This window comes from Xyrauchen texanus, chromosome 8 (genome assembly GCF_025860055.1).
Source record: "Xyrauchen texanus isolate HMW12.3.18 chromosome 8, RBS_HiC_50CHRs, whole genome shotgun sequence".
Classification (NCBI taxonomy): Eukaryota; Metazoa; Chordata; class Actinopteri; order Cypriniformes; family Catostomidae; genus Xyrauchen; species Xyrauchen texanus.
Genome location: NC_068283.1, coordinates 37,416,980 through 37,434,539, shown reverse-complemented (window position 1 = coordinate 37,434,539; position 17,560 = coordinate 37,416,980). Strand labels below are relative to the sequence as shown.

Genomic DNA, 17,560 nt, shown 5'->3' with positions numbered 1-17,560 from the left:
CTATTGACATACTAAAGTTGAAGATATAAATAACCATCTTAAGACAAATGTTTTTGTGAAACATCTTAAGTGAGTAAAACATTTGCACAGTACTGTATATATATATATATATATATATATATATATATATATATATATATACACACACATAAAGGTCAATGTGCCTTGCTCATGGGTTAGAGGTAATAATGTAGTCCCTCAAAGAAAATCCCAAATGGTCCAGAAACTTTATTCTGATCTTTTTGAGGTGTCTCGTTAAGTACATTCTGCTTACAAACCAATTGTAATCTGCAAATAAATTCTGCACTATTTATGTTAAACTTTGTACCTGGTTATTACTCTTAAATTAGAGATAATATTTACACTGCATGCACAATTATTAGGCAAGTGAATATTCTGATCTTATCATTATTTCCATGCTCATTTTCCAACTCCAAACTATATAAACTTGAATGCTTATTGGATTCAATCATTTTCAGGTGATATATATTTGTGTAATGAGGGCAAAAGTGAGTAACACCTTATATCAAGGTGTGCATAATTATTAGGCAGCTTCATTACCTCAGGTAAAATGGGCCAAAAAAGAGATTTAACTGTCACTGAAAGGTAAAAATTGTAAAATGCCTTTTAGACGGACGAAACACTCTTGAAATAGCTAAACTATTGAGGTTGGACCACCGGACAATCAAACGTTTTGTTGCGAATAGTCAACTGGGGCGCAAAAATGCATGGAGAAGAAAAGGCGCCAATTAACTGCAAAAGACTTGAGATGAATTAAATGTGAAGCTACCAGAAACCCATTATCCTCAAATGCCACCATATTCTAGAACTGCACCCTACTTTGAGTGTCCAGAAGTACAAGGTGTCAAGTGCTCAGAGACATGGCCAAGGTCAAGAAGGCTGAAACACGACCGCCACTGAATAAGATTAACACGTTGAAGCATCAAGATTAGGCAAAGAAATACATGAAGACAGATTTTTCAAAGGTTTTATGGACTGATGAAATGAGAGTGACTCTTGATGGACCAGATGGATGGGCCCGTGACTGGATCACTAATGGACACAGGGCGCCACTTCGAGTCAGGTGCCAGCAAGATGGAGGAGGGGTACTGGTGTGGGCTGCTATCATTAAGGATGAGGTAGTTGGACCTTTTCAAGTTTAAGATGGACTGAAACTCCCAAATCTACTGCCAGTTTCTGGAAAGTACTTTCTTCAAGCAGTGGTACAGGAAGAAGTCCTCCGCATTCAAGGAGGCCATGATCTTTATGTGGGACAATGCTCCTTCACATGCATCTAAGTACTCCACTGCTTGGCTAGCCAGTAAGGGGCTAAAAGATGCCCAAATAATGACTTGGCCCCCTTCCTCACCTGACTAAAATCCTATTGAGAACTTGTGGACCCTTCTCAAATGTGAGATTTACAGTGAGGGAAGACAATACACCTCTTTGAACAGCATTTGGGAGGCTGTGGTTGCTGCTTCAGCGAAAGTTTATCATGAAAAGATCAAGAAACTGACGGACTCCATGGATAGTTTTTGAAAAGATGGGTGGCTATATTGGTCACTGAATATTTTTGAAAGGCCAAAAATGTTATTTAATTGTCATTTTGTGTTACTTATTTGTTGCACTTACTCTAAAAATTGAGAATAAACAATTGAGTTGTGATAAATACTTTATAATTTAGTTGCCTAATAATTGTGCACTAATATATTCCCCTGAGAAAGACAAAACTCACTTTTTCTTTGTTAAACATTCAGGTTTGTGGTTCAATAACATTTTGGATTAAAAGAGCATTGTGTTTATTCAACAAAAAAATGAATCCTGAGGAATACAAATTGCCTAATAATTGTGCATGCAGTGTATTTTAGAAACAGCTGCAAATTAGTATTAGCCTAATAGGTTCAATGCAAAGCATCATTCTTTCACTCAAATCAATTTGTCATACCACAACAACAATTTAATAACACTGAAAAGACCACTACATTTCCACACTATTATGGAAAATTATAAGACAGCATCCTACACTGGCAGAGGAATGCTGCCAATCACCTGCTATTATCAGTCATATATTTTCATGTGCAATTCTCTGTTTTACGGATCCTATTTCTGAATCTTTTGAAGTGTATGGCTTGATCCACCAGTTATAATCATTTGAAGAACATGATCCACCAGTTATAATCATTTGATGAACATGATCCACCAGTTATAATCATTTGATGAACATGATCCACCACTTATAATCATTTGATGAACATGATCCACCAGTTATAATCATTTGATGAACATGATCCACCAGTTATAATCATTTGATGAACATGATCCACCAGTTATAAACATTTGAAGAACATGATCCACCAGTTATAATCATTTGATGAACATGATCCACCAGTTATAATCATTTGATGAACATGATCCACCAGTTATAATCATTTGATGAACATGATCCACCAGTTATAATCATTTGAAGAACATGATCCACCAGTTATAATCATTTGATGAACATGATCCACCAGTTATAATCATTTGAAGAACATGATCCACCAGTTATAATCATTTGATGAACATGATCCACCAGTTATAATCATTTGATGAACATGATCCACCACTTATAATCATTTGATGAACATGATCCACCAGTTATAATCATTTGAAGAACATGATCCACCAGTTATAATCATTTGATGAACATGATCCACCAGTTATAATCATTTGAAGAACATGATCCACCAGTTATAATCATTTGATGAACATGATCCACCAGTTATAATCATTTGATGAACATGATCCACCACTTATAATCATTTGATGAACATGATCCACCAGTTATAATCATTTGATGAACATGATCCACCACTTATAATCATTTGATGAACATGATCCACCAGTTATAATCATTTGATGAACATGATCCACCAGTTATAATCATTTGATGAACATGATCCACCAGTTATAATCATTTGATGAACATGATCCACCACTTATAATCATTTGATGAACATGATCCACCAGTTATAATCATTTGATGAACATGATCCACCAGTTATAATCATTTGAAGAACATGATCCACCAGTTATAATCATTTGATGAACATGATCCACCAGTTATAATCATTTGATGAACATGATCCACCAGTTATAATCATTTGATGAACATGATCCACCAGTTATAATCATTTGATGAACATGATCCACCAGTTATAAACATTTGAAGAACATGATCCACCAGTTATAATCATTTGATGAACATGATCCACCAGTTATAATCATTTGATGAACATGATCCACCAGTTATAATCATTTGATGAACATGATCCACCAGTTATAATCATTTGATGAACATGATCCACCAGTTATAATCATTTGAAGAACATGATCCACCACTTATAATCATTTGAAGAACATGATCCACCAGTTATAATCATTTGATGAACATGATCCACCACTTATAATCATTTGATGAACATGATCCACCAGTTATAATCATTTGATGAACATGATCCACCAGTTATAATCATTTGATGAACATGATCCACCAGTTATAATCATTTGAAGAACATGATCCACCACTTATAATCATTTGAAGAACATGATCCACCAGTTATAATCATTTGATGAACATGATCCACCACTTATAATCATTTGATGAACATGATCCACCAGTTATAATCATTTGAAGAACATGATCCACCAGTTATAATCATTTGATGAACATGATCCACCAGTTATAATCATTTGAAGAACATGATCCACCAGTTATAATGATTTGATGAACATGATCCACCTGTTATAATCATTTGATGAACATGATCCACCACTTATAATCATTTGATGAACATGATCCACCAGTTATAATCATTTGATGAACATGATCCACCACTTATAATCCTTTGATGAACATGATCCACCAGTTATAATCATTTGATGAACATGATCCACCAGTTATAATGATTTGATGAACATGATCCACCTGTTATAATCATTCGAAGAACATGATCCACCACTTATAATCATTTACAGACTGTGTGTACTGAAAATTGAATTTTTATGTTGTAATGCTGCCCTCTTCTGGTAAAGATTACCATAGTTAAAGACTAATTGACTTGTTGCAAGAGTCATCTGACCACCAGAATTGACATAACACAATAAAAAGGAGAACGTTTTAGTTTTGATTTGAAGGAGGATGAGGATAGATGATGAAGAGACTGTGGGAGAGAGTTAAATCGTGGGGTTACTGCTTAAAATGACCTGCCACCCATAGTTGACAGTCTTGACTTTAGAATAATGAGAAGACTGACCCCAGAACATTGAAGAGGGGTGCGAGAGGGTGTGTATGGATTAAGGAGTTCTGTAAGGTACTGTTAGACAACGTTGTGGAGAGTTTTAACAGTTATGAACACACATGCACTGGCATCCAATTTGTTTACATAGCATAATTCAAAACAGCCACCTTTAAAATGTCTTTCTTCCCCACTGGAATTAAACATCTTGAATCTTGATTATAGGGAACTAGTTAGTTAACTTAGATATTTAAGGAAACACATTAAAACGCTCTTTAAAACAGTCTCAAATTTATTATAAACATGCCAATATTTTGCCAATAAACAGGTCAATATTTTGAAGCTTTGGTGGATGAATTATTGATGACTGCGTTATGGAAGAACATCATTTACGGAGAGTAAATTTTCCCACATGACCAGGTATCTTCAAATCACCCCTCTAAAAAGAAAAAAGGAACCACAAGGCACAAACAAAAGGTGATTTGAACAGAATATTTTGGGTTGGGAAAAAGCCAATGAGATTTGAAATGCAGTTGCTATATGGATAATAACAATGCAGTAATTTCTTAAATGACAAAACTGAGAATCCTTTTTCAGGACAGAAGATGCTGCTTTTCAGCTTTTTATAGGTGGTAAACTATACAGTCATTTGACATAAACAGATCTAGTTACATATATACGAGATATAGAACTCTATAAAGCACATTATCAGCATTATCAGCATCAATTGCCCCATACCTTCATTAGAGTTATGAGGTTTATGCCTTGGCATAATATGCTTTTCTTCCAGTTGTGGCATGATTCTTTCCCACCAAGCTGCTCGAATTTCCATGGGGTAATTATTTTTCCACGATGCTTAATGCAGTCTCGCTTTCCTGCAGAGATATATAGGGTGAATTGTGATGTAAAAGTAATTATTAGTTATAGTATTAGTTATAAAAATCTGAAATGGCCAGTTAAGCTGTTGTCATGTCAAAAGCTATTTGAATATTAAAGCTGAAATGTAATTTCTGAGCCACTAAACATTAATTGCTAATATGGTAAATGGTCTGCACTTATATAGCACCTTTTTAAGCCTCAACAGTATTCAAAGCACTTTACACTGTGACACATTCACCCATTCACAGACACATTCATACACTAATGAAGGCAGAGCTGCTATGTAAGGTGCTAGCCTGCCATTGGGAGCAACTTGGGGTTCAGTGTCTTGCCCAAGGACACTTCGGCATGTGGAGTCACGTGGGCCGGGATTCAAACCACCAACCCTGCGATTAGTGGCCGACCCGCTCTACCAACTGAGCCACAGCCGCCCCATAATATAAACATTGTTCTCAAACTGCTTTCACTAAAACTCCCTCCTCTGTCTATGATCGGACAAGTAGATTCAAGTAGACACATGCCACTGATTGAGCTTTTACAGTGCCACTGAGGCACAGTATTTACAGTTTTCAAAGAAATTAACCAACGAATGGCTTACTTATATTTGTTTCTACATGTTGGGATAGAAGAAAGTACAGAAACAGAAAACAGAAAACAAAAATTACACACTTCAGCTTCAAATAGTTGTAGATAACATATGAAGGCTTGTGCACACTTTCTTCCCAATCAATCAATCAATCAATCAATCAATCAATCAATCAATCAATCAATCAATCAATCAATCAATCAATCAATCAAATAATCAATCAATCAATCAATCAATCAATCAATCAATCAATCAATGTATTATTTATAGAGCACTATTAAAAACAACTACCTTTGACCAATGTGCCCTACAATAAAACATAAATTACCATCAGAAACAATCAGACAGGCACAAAGTCACACATAATACAAAAACAGAGCAAATACAGTAAAGCATCACGTCACAAATTGTAGGCCAAATAATATATATATATTTTTTAGCTTAGATTTAAAAATAGGTAGTGTTGAGGCAGTTCTAATTTGACTTGGAAGGCTGTTCCAACGTTTGGGAGTTGCTACTGCGGATGCCCAATCGCTCCTAGACTTTAACCTTGATTTTGAAACCACTAAAAGGCTTTGATCGGCAGACCTGAGAGCTCTCACTGGGTGGTGATCTATCAACAGGTTAGAGAGATATGAGGGTGTTAAATCGTTTCTAGACTTAAAAACCAATATGAGTACTTTCAAATCAATTCTATAGAGAACAGGTAACCAATGTAAAGACCATAAAATAGGGATAATATGTTCCCGATTTCGAGCCCCTGTTAAAAGTCTAGCAGCCGCATTTTGAATCTGAAGGCGACCTAAAGAAGAATGGCTAATTCCCAGGTATAGAGAGTTCCAATAATCAAACCTAGTGGAAATGAAAGCATGAATCACCCTTTCAAAGTTCTCAAAAGAGAGAAAAGTCTTAATTTTGCCAAGCCTCGCAATTGATAAAAACAAGCTTTTACAACATGGTTAACTTGTCTATCAATTTTAGTGCACTGTCCAAAAGGACTCACATCATTTTCACGCTTAATATAGGGCATTCCCATGCAGTGTGTTAACATTATTGGTGGCTGTTGGGGCAGTATAAAAATGACTTTTATTTGGCATAGGACATGTTTTTGTGTCCATCTGAGTTGTTTTTCACCATTCACTTTCATTTGATCTTTTTTCCATACAGTGAAAGTGAATGGTGACTCTGGTTTCATCGAAAAAAGATGGGGTTTGAACAACTTGAGGGAGAATATATTATGACAGAAATTTCATTTTTGGATGAACTATGAATTTATTTATGCTATGATAGTTCATACTCCTTTGAGGATCCACTTTTGTTATATTACTGTATATTGAGATGAATACAAATTTTATTAATAAAGAAACTTACTTCTATTCAGTGCATTTCTGTTCAGCTTGGCCTTTTCCTTCCCACATTTGACCGGAAGCCATTTCTTATTCACAGGCAAGTCCCAGAGATCCTTTTGTTCCTCTTGGGTGAAGAGAAATGTAATGACCAAATAGTTGTACTACTGTATTCAAAGAAAATTAAACCATAAATAGGCCTACTATTTTGTGGCTCTTTAATGTGTCGTGACAGATTGCCTCAGTTAAAGCTGCTCGTGAACCGATCATCTTTTCCTTGGTTAATTTATAGCATCAAATAGGCTAAACATGAATGTAGCCTACATCAGAAGGACTGTTGTTTTAACCGCGGAAAGACGTCAGTACGGTAGCCTACAATCCATTATTCAAATTCAAATCCACCGACGTTAATCTTCTCTCTCCTGACTACTTTGTCGGACAAAAATGGCGTATTATGATTGATTGATCAGATCGCCAGTCAATCAAACTCCCGGCAAATGTTTTTTTTTTAACATTTTATACACCCCCACCCCCGATGAAACCGGTATTACCGGTGTTGTCACAAGTCGATTAATCGAATCGAAATCGAATCGGACTGGAAAAAATGAATCGTTAGATTAATAGATGCATCGAAAAAATTATCGCTAGATTAATCGTTTAAAAAATAATCATTTATCCCAGCCCTAGTAGGTAGAATCTATTAGACCTCATTTTATATCAACAGTGGCAGCTGCAGTTAAAATTTCAAGATGTGTTTCAGCTCGTATTTATTTTTCATAAATACATTAATTTATTATTACTACTATTTAAGACTAGCACACTGACCTAACCATGGTAATGAGGAGCCTTTCCTTCTGTGTAATATGTGTATAAATATTTAATATTAGGAAACAAACAGGATAATAATGGGCTCATATAAGTAAATATGCTCTTCAATTTTTAAAAGGGGGAGAGACGACTGTAGATTTTGACATCAACAACAAAAATAATGTCACTTGATTAATGTCCTTGTACTGGAAAACCATGAACAAAACTATACAACATAAAAGGAAATGTGACCCAGGATACATTAAATACAGGTTATGTTTGATCTATGGCAGGTCGACACTTGATTTCCAATGTAAAATCTGTCCTGAAGCAAAACCAGTTGAGAAGCACTGAGTTAAAGGTACAGACAGGAGCCGTCTGACTCTGTTGCGCACCTACATTATATATTAACTGTTAATAATCACAGGACATTACTTAAAAAGCTCACACGGCTGATGTTATTTTTCATTTAGTAGTTCATTTAACATGCTATGCTAACATGCTTTAGTTATATAACATGTTATAGTTACATGCTATTTTTTTTATCAAGTTTATAATTCTGTTTATTATAATTTTTGAAATGGGGCCCCGGCTTGGTCAGTTGCTTGGGGCCTCTGAAATTTTAAACCCGCCACTTAATGAGCGCTTTTTGTGACCTGAGTGACAGCATGTGGCGATGTTCTTTCTTGAATCCAGATTGGATCCTCTGTTGAGCAGCTTGTGTTCCTTTCCAGTTAAATTGCAAAGAAAAAAAGGAAGGCAGAGAAGATGATTCAAGTGTAGATTTAATATCGATTTCAATAATTGCGTTTATTCTGATTGTGAACAACTGAGTACTAGTTTTTTCTTGTGTATAGTGTCACTTTTTGGTGTAATGTTTACTAGTATTATTAAGAATTAAGAGAATACTTTTCTGCACACTACCATAGTTTGACATTTTCATTATCCAGTACTTATTTAAATGGAAATGTTCAGTCTTAAATTGATATATGCTTGAAACTTGCCTGTGTATTGAAAGAATTTTGTGAGATACGTCTGCATGTGAGACTTGTGTTTTATTTCCTGTTCATTTTACAGTGTTCAATGCACCTGTATGCAGCCATTCTGGTGTGTGTCGTATTTTTTTGTGTTATATACTGTATATCATTTATTAATTAAATATATTTTAAAATGAATATTTTTTTAAACATATAAATATTTCGGTCTCCCTAACCTCCTGTGATAACTCACCTCTTCCCACATGTTCAGCTGTCTTCCGCTGACTGGTAGTGCTTTGTGATGACGGTCCAGCTTTGTTACTCTCACAGTTGCTCTCTGACTTCCTTTTTTTAACCACTGTTTCTTTTCCAGCATCTTGATGCTTTGATTTCTCTGCAGTCTTGTTGTTCTTCCTCAAAGAATGACTATCAGGAGCTGTGTAATTTTTTAGAATGAAAGCAGCAAGGTTCCAAACTTCAATGTTATTATAAAAAAAGACAGACTGACCAACACGCAGAAAGATAGATAGACGGACGGACGGACGGACGGACGGACGGACGGACGGACGGACGGACGGACAGACAGACAGACAGACAGACAGACAGACAGACAGACAGACAGACAGACAGACAGACAGACAGATAGATAGATAGATAGATAGATAGATAGATAGATAGATAGATAGATGGATGGATGGATGGACAGAAAGATAGATAGTCAGATGGTCAGACAGACAGACGACAGATAGATAGATAGACAGACAGACAGACAGACAGACAGATAGATAGATGGATGGATAGACAGACAGACAGGCAGGCAGATAGATATCCTCTTTATTTTCTAGTGAACACACCTCTTCCCACATGTTCAGGTGTCTTCCGCTGACTGGTAGTGCTTTGTGATGACGGTCCAGCTTGGATACTCTCACAGTTGCTCTCTGACTTCCTTTTTTTAACCACTGTTTCTTTTCCAGCATCTTGATGCTTTGATTTCTCTGCAGTGTTGTTGTTCTTCCTCAAATAATTGCTCTCATGTGCTAGGCATTTATAAGAAACAAAAACAGCAAGGTTGCAGACCTCAGTATATTTATACAGAAGAGACAAAAGGATGGACGGAAAGATAGATAGTCAGACGGTCAGACAGACGACAGATAGATAGATAGATAGATAGATAGATAGATAGATAGATAGATAGATAGATAGATAGATAGATAGATAGATAGATAGGTAGACAGACAGACAGATAGATAGATAGATAGATAGATAGATAGATAGATAGATAGATAGATAGATAGATAGATAGATAGATAGATAGATAGATAGATAGATAGATAGATAGATAGATAGATAGGTAGACAGATAGACAGACAGACAGACAGACAGACAGACAGATAGATAGATAGATAGATAGATAGATAGATAGATAGATAGATAGATAGATAGATAGATAGATAGATAGATAGATAGATAGATAGATAGATAGATAGATAGATCGTTTTCTCACAGTTCTTCAGCTCTATATTCAGCTCTTTAGTCAACTTGGAGAGCTGGGAATAACGCTCTAAGATATGTTCCTGGTTCACACAATTCCAAAACTTCCAAACGTGCTCTTTTCCCATCTTTTCAATATGCGTCAACACTTTGTACACACTCTCATCAGGGTCCTCAACAAGTTTCTGCTCCTTCATGAGAGTTAGGACAAAAAACAAACAGCAGGGTGACTACAAAACTACAAATTAGATTTGACCTTAGCACCAGTGAAATATTTAACTATTACACTACAAACCATCTCAGTTACATGTAACCCTGGTTCCTTGAATAGGGAACAAGATGCTTCCTCAGTAGCTGACACATTGGAAACATTCCCAGGTGGTCACAATGGTCTAAAGCCCTATAGAATCATGAAATTTTATTGGCTTATGGTGCTTAAGTGATGCCCACTTAGGAGCTACAGCATGGGATCCTTATAAGCAGTAGTGTAGTCTAGGGTATATGCAGGCACATGCCGTATGCCCACCTACTGTTTTTCTGCAAGGGGCACATACATACCTGTGCTGTAAATAGGGAGTATGTCCAGCTATGCAATGCCTTGTTCTCAACTCAGAGAAACAGGGTTACATTTGCAATCAAGATGTTCCATTTCTTAGCTCACTTCAATGCTGCATCAGTAGATGACACTCTGGGAACAGTATACCATAACACCATGCTACTAGTAGCTGCCGACTGTACCAGCCCATGTGGAAAGCATACAGAGGCTCACAAAAAACTATAGTCAGAATTAGAAGTTCAGCCCTCTTCCAGCAGACAGAATATCGAAGCAGGTGTTAAACACTCGTTCAGATGATAGAAGTACAAAAGCATGTGGAAAGGCCCAACCTGCTGCCATACAAATGTCCTCCAAGTAAACATTTGAAATTGAGTTCACAAGCCAATTGGACAGCCTCTGTTTAGTGACCGACAAACCTCAGTTGCGGCCACCAAAACAACAAACAGCTGCTTTGATTTATGCCACTGGCTAGTGCAATGAAACTCACAAAGCTCCAACAGGACAGAGCATATGCAACCTCTTGCTCTCAACTGACTCAAATGGGACATGTCGTGGCAAAAAAATGGCAAGCCCCAATTAAGTGATGTCGTTTTCCAATGATGTTGTTAAGTGTTGCCACTAAAAATGGAGAATATAATCCTCAACTCTGCATAAATTGCATGAAAAATCATGGGCTGACAGATCATGGACTCAAGAGTAGAAAGTCTGAAGGATGGCTCCAAGCAAATGCTTATAAGGAGCCCATGACGTAGCTTCTTTGTGGCTGTTGCTTAAGCGCAATAAACCCAAACATGTTTATAATTCTATAGGGCTCCAGACCATCATCACCACCTGGGGGTGTTCCCGATGTGTCAGCTACTGATGACGCATTGAAGTGAACTACGAAAGGGAACAATATATTTTATTTAATTACATGTGACTGTTGATAATAAGTGTTGATTTTTCAACATAGAAATTGTATCATATAAAAGAAGTCTGCTGGTTCTTTTCTGGAACAGAGTTTTGGTGAACACAAGATTAGCCTTCATTATAATGTTCTTTCAATTCTTAATTGCTTGTTAATTTGCTTTGTGTTTAAGTCCCTCTTGTCTCTTCAATGCTTGCAAGGCAGCAATATATTAAAATTCCTCATTATTTCTTTTTATTCTTCGTGTCCACAATTTTAAGACACATAAACACATAAAAACATAAAACAGTATTTTAGCTTCTTCAAATAGTCACCCTTTGTCTAGATTACAGGTCTCATCCAACTTTATGAGTACTGTATGGGATGTTATTTTTTTAACACTATTAAAGGTGTTCCCATGTATGCCGGACACTTGTTGGCTGCTTTTGCTTTGCTCTCTTTAATCTACAGTATATTAGATTACAAATGAAATGTAACTAAACTTTTCTTAAAGTTTTAATTTCATAAATAAATTCAGACATACAGTAGATACAATTTTAAAATCAAGCTTACTTCATAAAGCCCTTTTCTAATGACTCCATTGTCCTCAAGATGGCGGAGAAGCGTCTTTGGTTTTTTAATTGTAGATAGCTTTGTCTTGTTTTTACGGAAAACGTCAAACAACTGCTCCTTTGTGAAAAAACCCAGGTCCATAGTGTTGTTGGTTGTGTATTTATCTCTGCTAAAACAGAACATATTGTTATTATTTAAAGTGTCTATATATATGTAATGATGCATCAGCTACAGTGTTAGACCAAGTGTTGTAACCAAAGAGCTCTGTAAAGAGAGATAACCATTAGCATGCCCATTCCTCTCAATGCTCAGCTGCTGGCACATGGATGCTGTCATCTTTGCTTCATGGGTACTTAGTACCAGAAATGTCTTGAATGAACAAATCACCTGAGTCGTAAATGCCATGTTACAGATCAAGGGGTGTTCACACAGACAACAAATAATTGCTGGGGTTGCTGTAAAAAATCCAGTATTGTTGGTGTAGTGATATCTGAATCAGGAATCGATTCCTTGGCTCTGATGTGGGAATGTTATGGGAAGATGCATGTGTAACAGAGAGATGATGTGTTGATGATGAAGTTTTGAGTTAACTGTGGTGACTAAACTTCTTCAGGAATCCTTCTCTACAGTCTCTTTATATGGCAATAGCTTTATCCAACTTTATTAATCACTGAATCATGTGGGCTTCACTGGCTGCACTCCTGATTGGTAGTCACTGCATTGGGTTGCTGCTCATTTAGATAAAAATGAACTGTTCTGGTAAATCCTACAACTTCAACTTATGCTGGTGTAGCAGGATAGACGGTTCCATTAGTGATGTTGTTATTGGTGCAAATCTGTGCAATTAAAAGGGTTGCTTTGTGTCACCTGTGTGAACATCACTTCTGCATGGCCACCAATTTTCAGTATTGCACTGTTTTGATCCTGTTGGTACCCTTAGCTATTTGGCTAGCTTGTTGCTCTCGTTTATGCGAGAATCGTTTCACGCCAACGGGTATCATCTGACAGTGCTGCTTTCTCCCAGTTAGTTGTGTATTGCACTGCCTGGCTGCTGTTCTCTTCAGCTTGTTGTGCTGATATCATCCATGTATCCACTGATGGACCAAAATGACTGCACCTTTACACCCTACCCCATACCACAATGCCACACTGGGAACAAATATGTTTCCCCCTTGACGGCCATTGAAATAAAGCCATAAATTCAGATAGAAATCTTGCAAACAACATATAAATTACAAATATTTCATAATGTTTAGTAGATGCTAATGCACTGATATCTGTCAGTCTGTAATGAAGGACTGGAACTGTTTGCATTCTCATGCTGCAATCAGTCAATCAAAATTGTCATTACATAATTTTCTAGCTGTTCTAGGGTGATATCTTGTGTGAGTTTTACATTTTAGATTATCAGCTCAAAAAATTGCCAATGAAGCAACAATGGCAGATTTCTAATTGCATACTTGCCATGCTAAAAAGACCAGTGTTACAAGCAAGCATCATCCCATGCTGGGGGACCAGGACCATCACCCAAAACACAACAGCTTCTGACCAGCTGAGCAGCTGCCATTGAAAGCTTTCTCCAGTATATACAGACCACTTTAGTCTTTGCAATGACAGGTACAACTTTGCACCTATGTTTGTCATTATCACACATGACTTGCCTTACTAATGGATGTCAATTTAGAGTAAAGATTTTAGAATAAAGCTGATATTTTAATATTTTAGAGAAATATAAAAAAAATCCTAAAACTTAATCTAAGGATTTGAATGTCTCATACAGTATTTAATGTTTATTCATTTACATTGACCTTATTATGTTACTTATATTTAATAATTTCTCATCCCTTGTTTGTTGTCATCTGGTGTTTATTTGGCCTACCAAACCTGTAAATTGTTAACCATTATATGTCATGTCACTTTAAATAAATATTAGGGCTGTCGAGTTAACGCGTTAATAACGCACGATTAATTATACAAAAAATAACGCGCTAAAAAAATTAACGCATTTAATCACATGCTTGTAGTACCACCTGTATACTCCAGAGGGCAGTAAGTGAAATTTCAGCTGTGTGAGAAACACACAGTTTATACAGTGAAGAAAACAACACAGATATGCGTTACTAAGGGTTCAAATGCGAACTAAGGGATCTCAATATGTGTTTAAAGATTGAGTATTAAACTATATTTAACTCGACACAGTGATCTAAACATTTAATTTTTATGACGCAACACACCCGAGATGCGACACAAGCATGTCTGACGCAGGTCGTACAGTAGGGTGACCACCTGTCCCGCATTTTCACAGTCCCGAAATTGGAAGCTTTTTCCCGCGTCCCGCAAGTCATATTTCATTTCAATTTTGTCTGTATAATTTTTTATCTTTATTATTATTTCGCCATCATTTTATTTCATCGTCCTTTAATTACAAAATCAATATAAAAAAAAGTTAATAAGAAAATACCGAACATGTGCTGCGCAGCATTTTTTTCTTGCCAGAGCAGGAAAACACTGGAAAAAACTGCAACAGAAAAATGGGTCTATCCGGAGCTCCCGAGAAGAAAAAGTGTCTTTGTTCATATAATAAAGAATTGGAGAAAATATATACATGGTTAAATCCAGTTACAGGTGACCCTAAAAAATGAGAGTGCAGGTTATGCCACCGAAGTTTCACGGACAGCTCTGCTGAAGCATTTCAGTGCCCCAAACATGACAGCTCTGATATCTTTGGCTTTGAGCATTCCTGTCACCAATGCATTCGTGGAGAGGGTGTTTTCACTGATGACGTGGACAGAGACAAGGGACTGAGCATCTGTGGTCCTCATCAAAAGTGAACTCCTGGTGAAAGTGAACACCTACACCTGCCAGGAGTTCTACAGTCATAATGAATGAGAAGGCCATACTCGAAGCAGCCAGATCAGACAAACATTTTGAATTCAAGATGCACTGAATCCAGTAAGAATGCATTTAATCTTTCTAGTCTTTAATAATGGAATTGATGTGCTTAATTGGAAATATGCTTTTTAACGATTAGATTATTATTTTCACTTCATTATATTTACATTGAGTAGGTCTGAGCTGTTAAAATTAGTCTGTATCATAGACCTTATGCCAAACTGAGTAACGTTCACAGCGCCGTCATTAACATTTAACATCACTGCAAAAATACATCTAACATAAAATCAATATTTATTCACCTAGTACAATAATAGTAAGTTATCTCTCCCTCGTGTCCGGCATTGTCCCGCAAAATCAGGTCTGCTGACCTGCAACAGAGCAATAGCCAGGTGGTCACCCTATGTATACCCCTGTCTTGTTTCTTAAAAAAATTAAAGAAATGTCTGACGCAGGTGTACATTGACGGTTCTTAAACAAGCCCTCATAATAAATCTCCAACTGATTGACAAATTCACTTGTGAAATGGATTGCTGTGAACTGTGTGTCAATGATTGACTTATGATCAATAATATGGTAGTAAACAATACATTGTATTCTAAAGCCGCTTTTTATATTGTTTTATCAATGATGAACTCTTCTGCCACAAGAATGTAATGCATTTTAATTATCTGAATATTTTTGTATTATATATATATATATATCATTTTTTTATATTTAAAGATAACTATGTAATAATTATTTCATCATTATATATTGACTTATTGTTATATGAGGGGTTTTCTCAGCAAATATTTGTATATGCGATAAATCGCGATTAATTAATCGGGACACCATGTAATTAATTCGATTAAAATTTTCAGCCCTAATAAATATATAAATTAATTAATTAAAAACAGATATTTTTTCCCATCCTCCTCTTGGAGATACATTTGAGACACAAATAAAGGAGTAGTTCTCTCAAAAGTGAAGATTTTGTTTTTTTCTTCCGTTTAACACAAAAAAGAAGAATATTTATGGTGCTTTCTTCGATAAAATAAAGGCATACAGTGACCAGGAACTGTCCAAAAGGCAAACAACAACAAAAACCCAACAACAACATGAGGGTTAGTAAATAATATACTTTTTTATAACAGAATAACAGACTTTTCCTTTTTGGGTTTCTATTCCTTAAATTCCAGGTGTAAACAGCAATCTATCTGGGCTCACCACTTGTGATTGGATCACCAGAGATGTTAACACCACATCCATGTGTGAATAGGACAAATGTAATTAGGTCCAACAGATTAAAGCTATGACAAGTGTAATGATCATAACATAAATATTATGGTATAATTTTTAGTTCTAGGATACAAAATAGTTCACTTACGTTACAGTTTCAGTTTCCCCACAGAGTGAATGCAGATCTCTGATCTTTCCAGTTAAGTGTATTTTTGGTCTCTTGACCACACCCACATATGAAAAGACGCAATGACAAACAGAGCCACCCTCCTTTCCAATCACAACATTTTTGTTGGTAGTACTAAAATATACAATATTTGTATGATCAGTGTCCATAAAATGAGAACATCTGACCTAAATGTTCTTCTGGTTCTAATAATGTTACTATAAATAATGCAACCTACAGCAGTCACGTAGAATGAATGTTATTTCCTGCCACGTTTTACGCTTTGCCTGATTATGACTTTATAAATACGTATTTTTCGCACAATTATTCACACACTGTTATATTATGTAACCAAAACACTATTAGCCTTCTATAATCATCATGTGAAATATGATCATTTTTAACACTTGTATCACAGACCCACCTGCATTTACACACTTATTCCAGCATGATGAACTTGCATGATAGCTTACCTGACTTAGGACTCGGAAGACCGTGGTTTGAGACCAGTCAAGCATGCTAGCAGACTCACGAAACAAAGGTGGCATACTGTAGAAGTGACACAAAATGGCGAGGTTTCTTCAGAAAACATGCTTTTCATGTAGTATTTGCTTTTATCACACTATTGGTTAGGTTTAGGAGTTGGTTTAAGGTAAGGATGTCTGTTTTGTTCACCTCTCATTTGCATTTAGGACACTATTGGTTGGGTTTAGGTTAAAGTTTTAGGTAAGAGCGGTACGTTTTACTCATTAAAACTTCCAGCGAATATTCACCTTAAAAACCTTGTGTGATTACTACACCTTTTCACTCACTTTTGGCTCCCCCAACTGGACATTTCACTGGGAAACTGCAGGAGAACGTGCAATGAAATACATAATTTCCTTTTGTATTTATATTTATGTT

General features: G+C 36.2%; 1 protein-coding gene across 1 annotated transcript; it reads right to left on the bottom strand.

The window, feature by feature from the left end:
• Positions 1-4,573: 4,573 nt before the first annotated feature.
• Positions 4,574-16,646, bottom strand: si:dkey-68o6.8 (nuclear body protein SP140-like protein). The gene is made up of 8 exons (XM_052133182.1): positions 16,640-16,646; positions 12,379-12,544; positions 10,377-10,554; positions 9,727-9,909; positions 9,126-9,308; positions 7,114-7,215; positions 5,016-5,152; positions 4,574-4,716 (listed from the first exon to the last, which is right to left on the bottom strand). Exons 2-8 carry the CDS (start codon positions 12,517-12,519, stop codon positions 4,663-4,665), a joined length of 978 nt encoding a protein of 325 aa, XP_051989142.1. The 5' UTR covers positions 12,520-12,544; positions 16,640-16,646; the 3' UTR covers positions 4,574-4,662.
• Between the last annotated feature and the right edge of the window lie 914 nt (positions 16,647-17,560).

Bases quoted from the DNA above. Each gene is read 5' to 3' on its own strand.
- si:dkey-68o6.8 (XM_052133182.1), bottom strand. From the start codon at position 12,519: ATGGACCTGGGTTTTTTCACAAAGGAGCAGTTGTTTGACGTTTTCCGT. The intron at 9,910-10,376 runs GTGAGAAAACGA...ATAAATGCCTAG, and splicing joins GAATATAGAGCTGAAGAACT to CACATGAGAGCAATTATTTG. The intron at 5,153-7,113 runs GTAAGTTTCTTT...ATATCTCTGCAG, and splicing joins CAGAAATGCACTGAATAGAA to GAAAGCGAGACTGCATTAAG.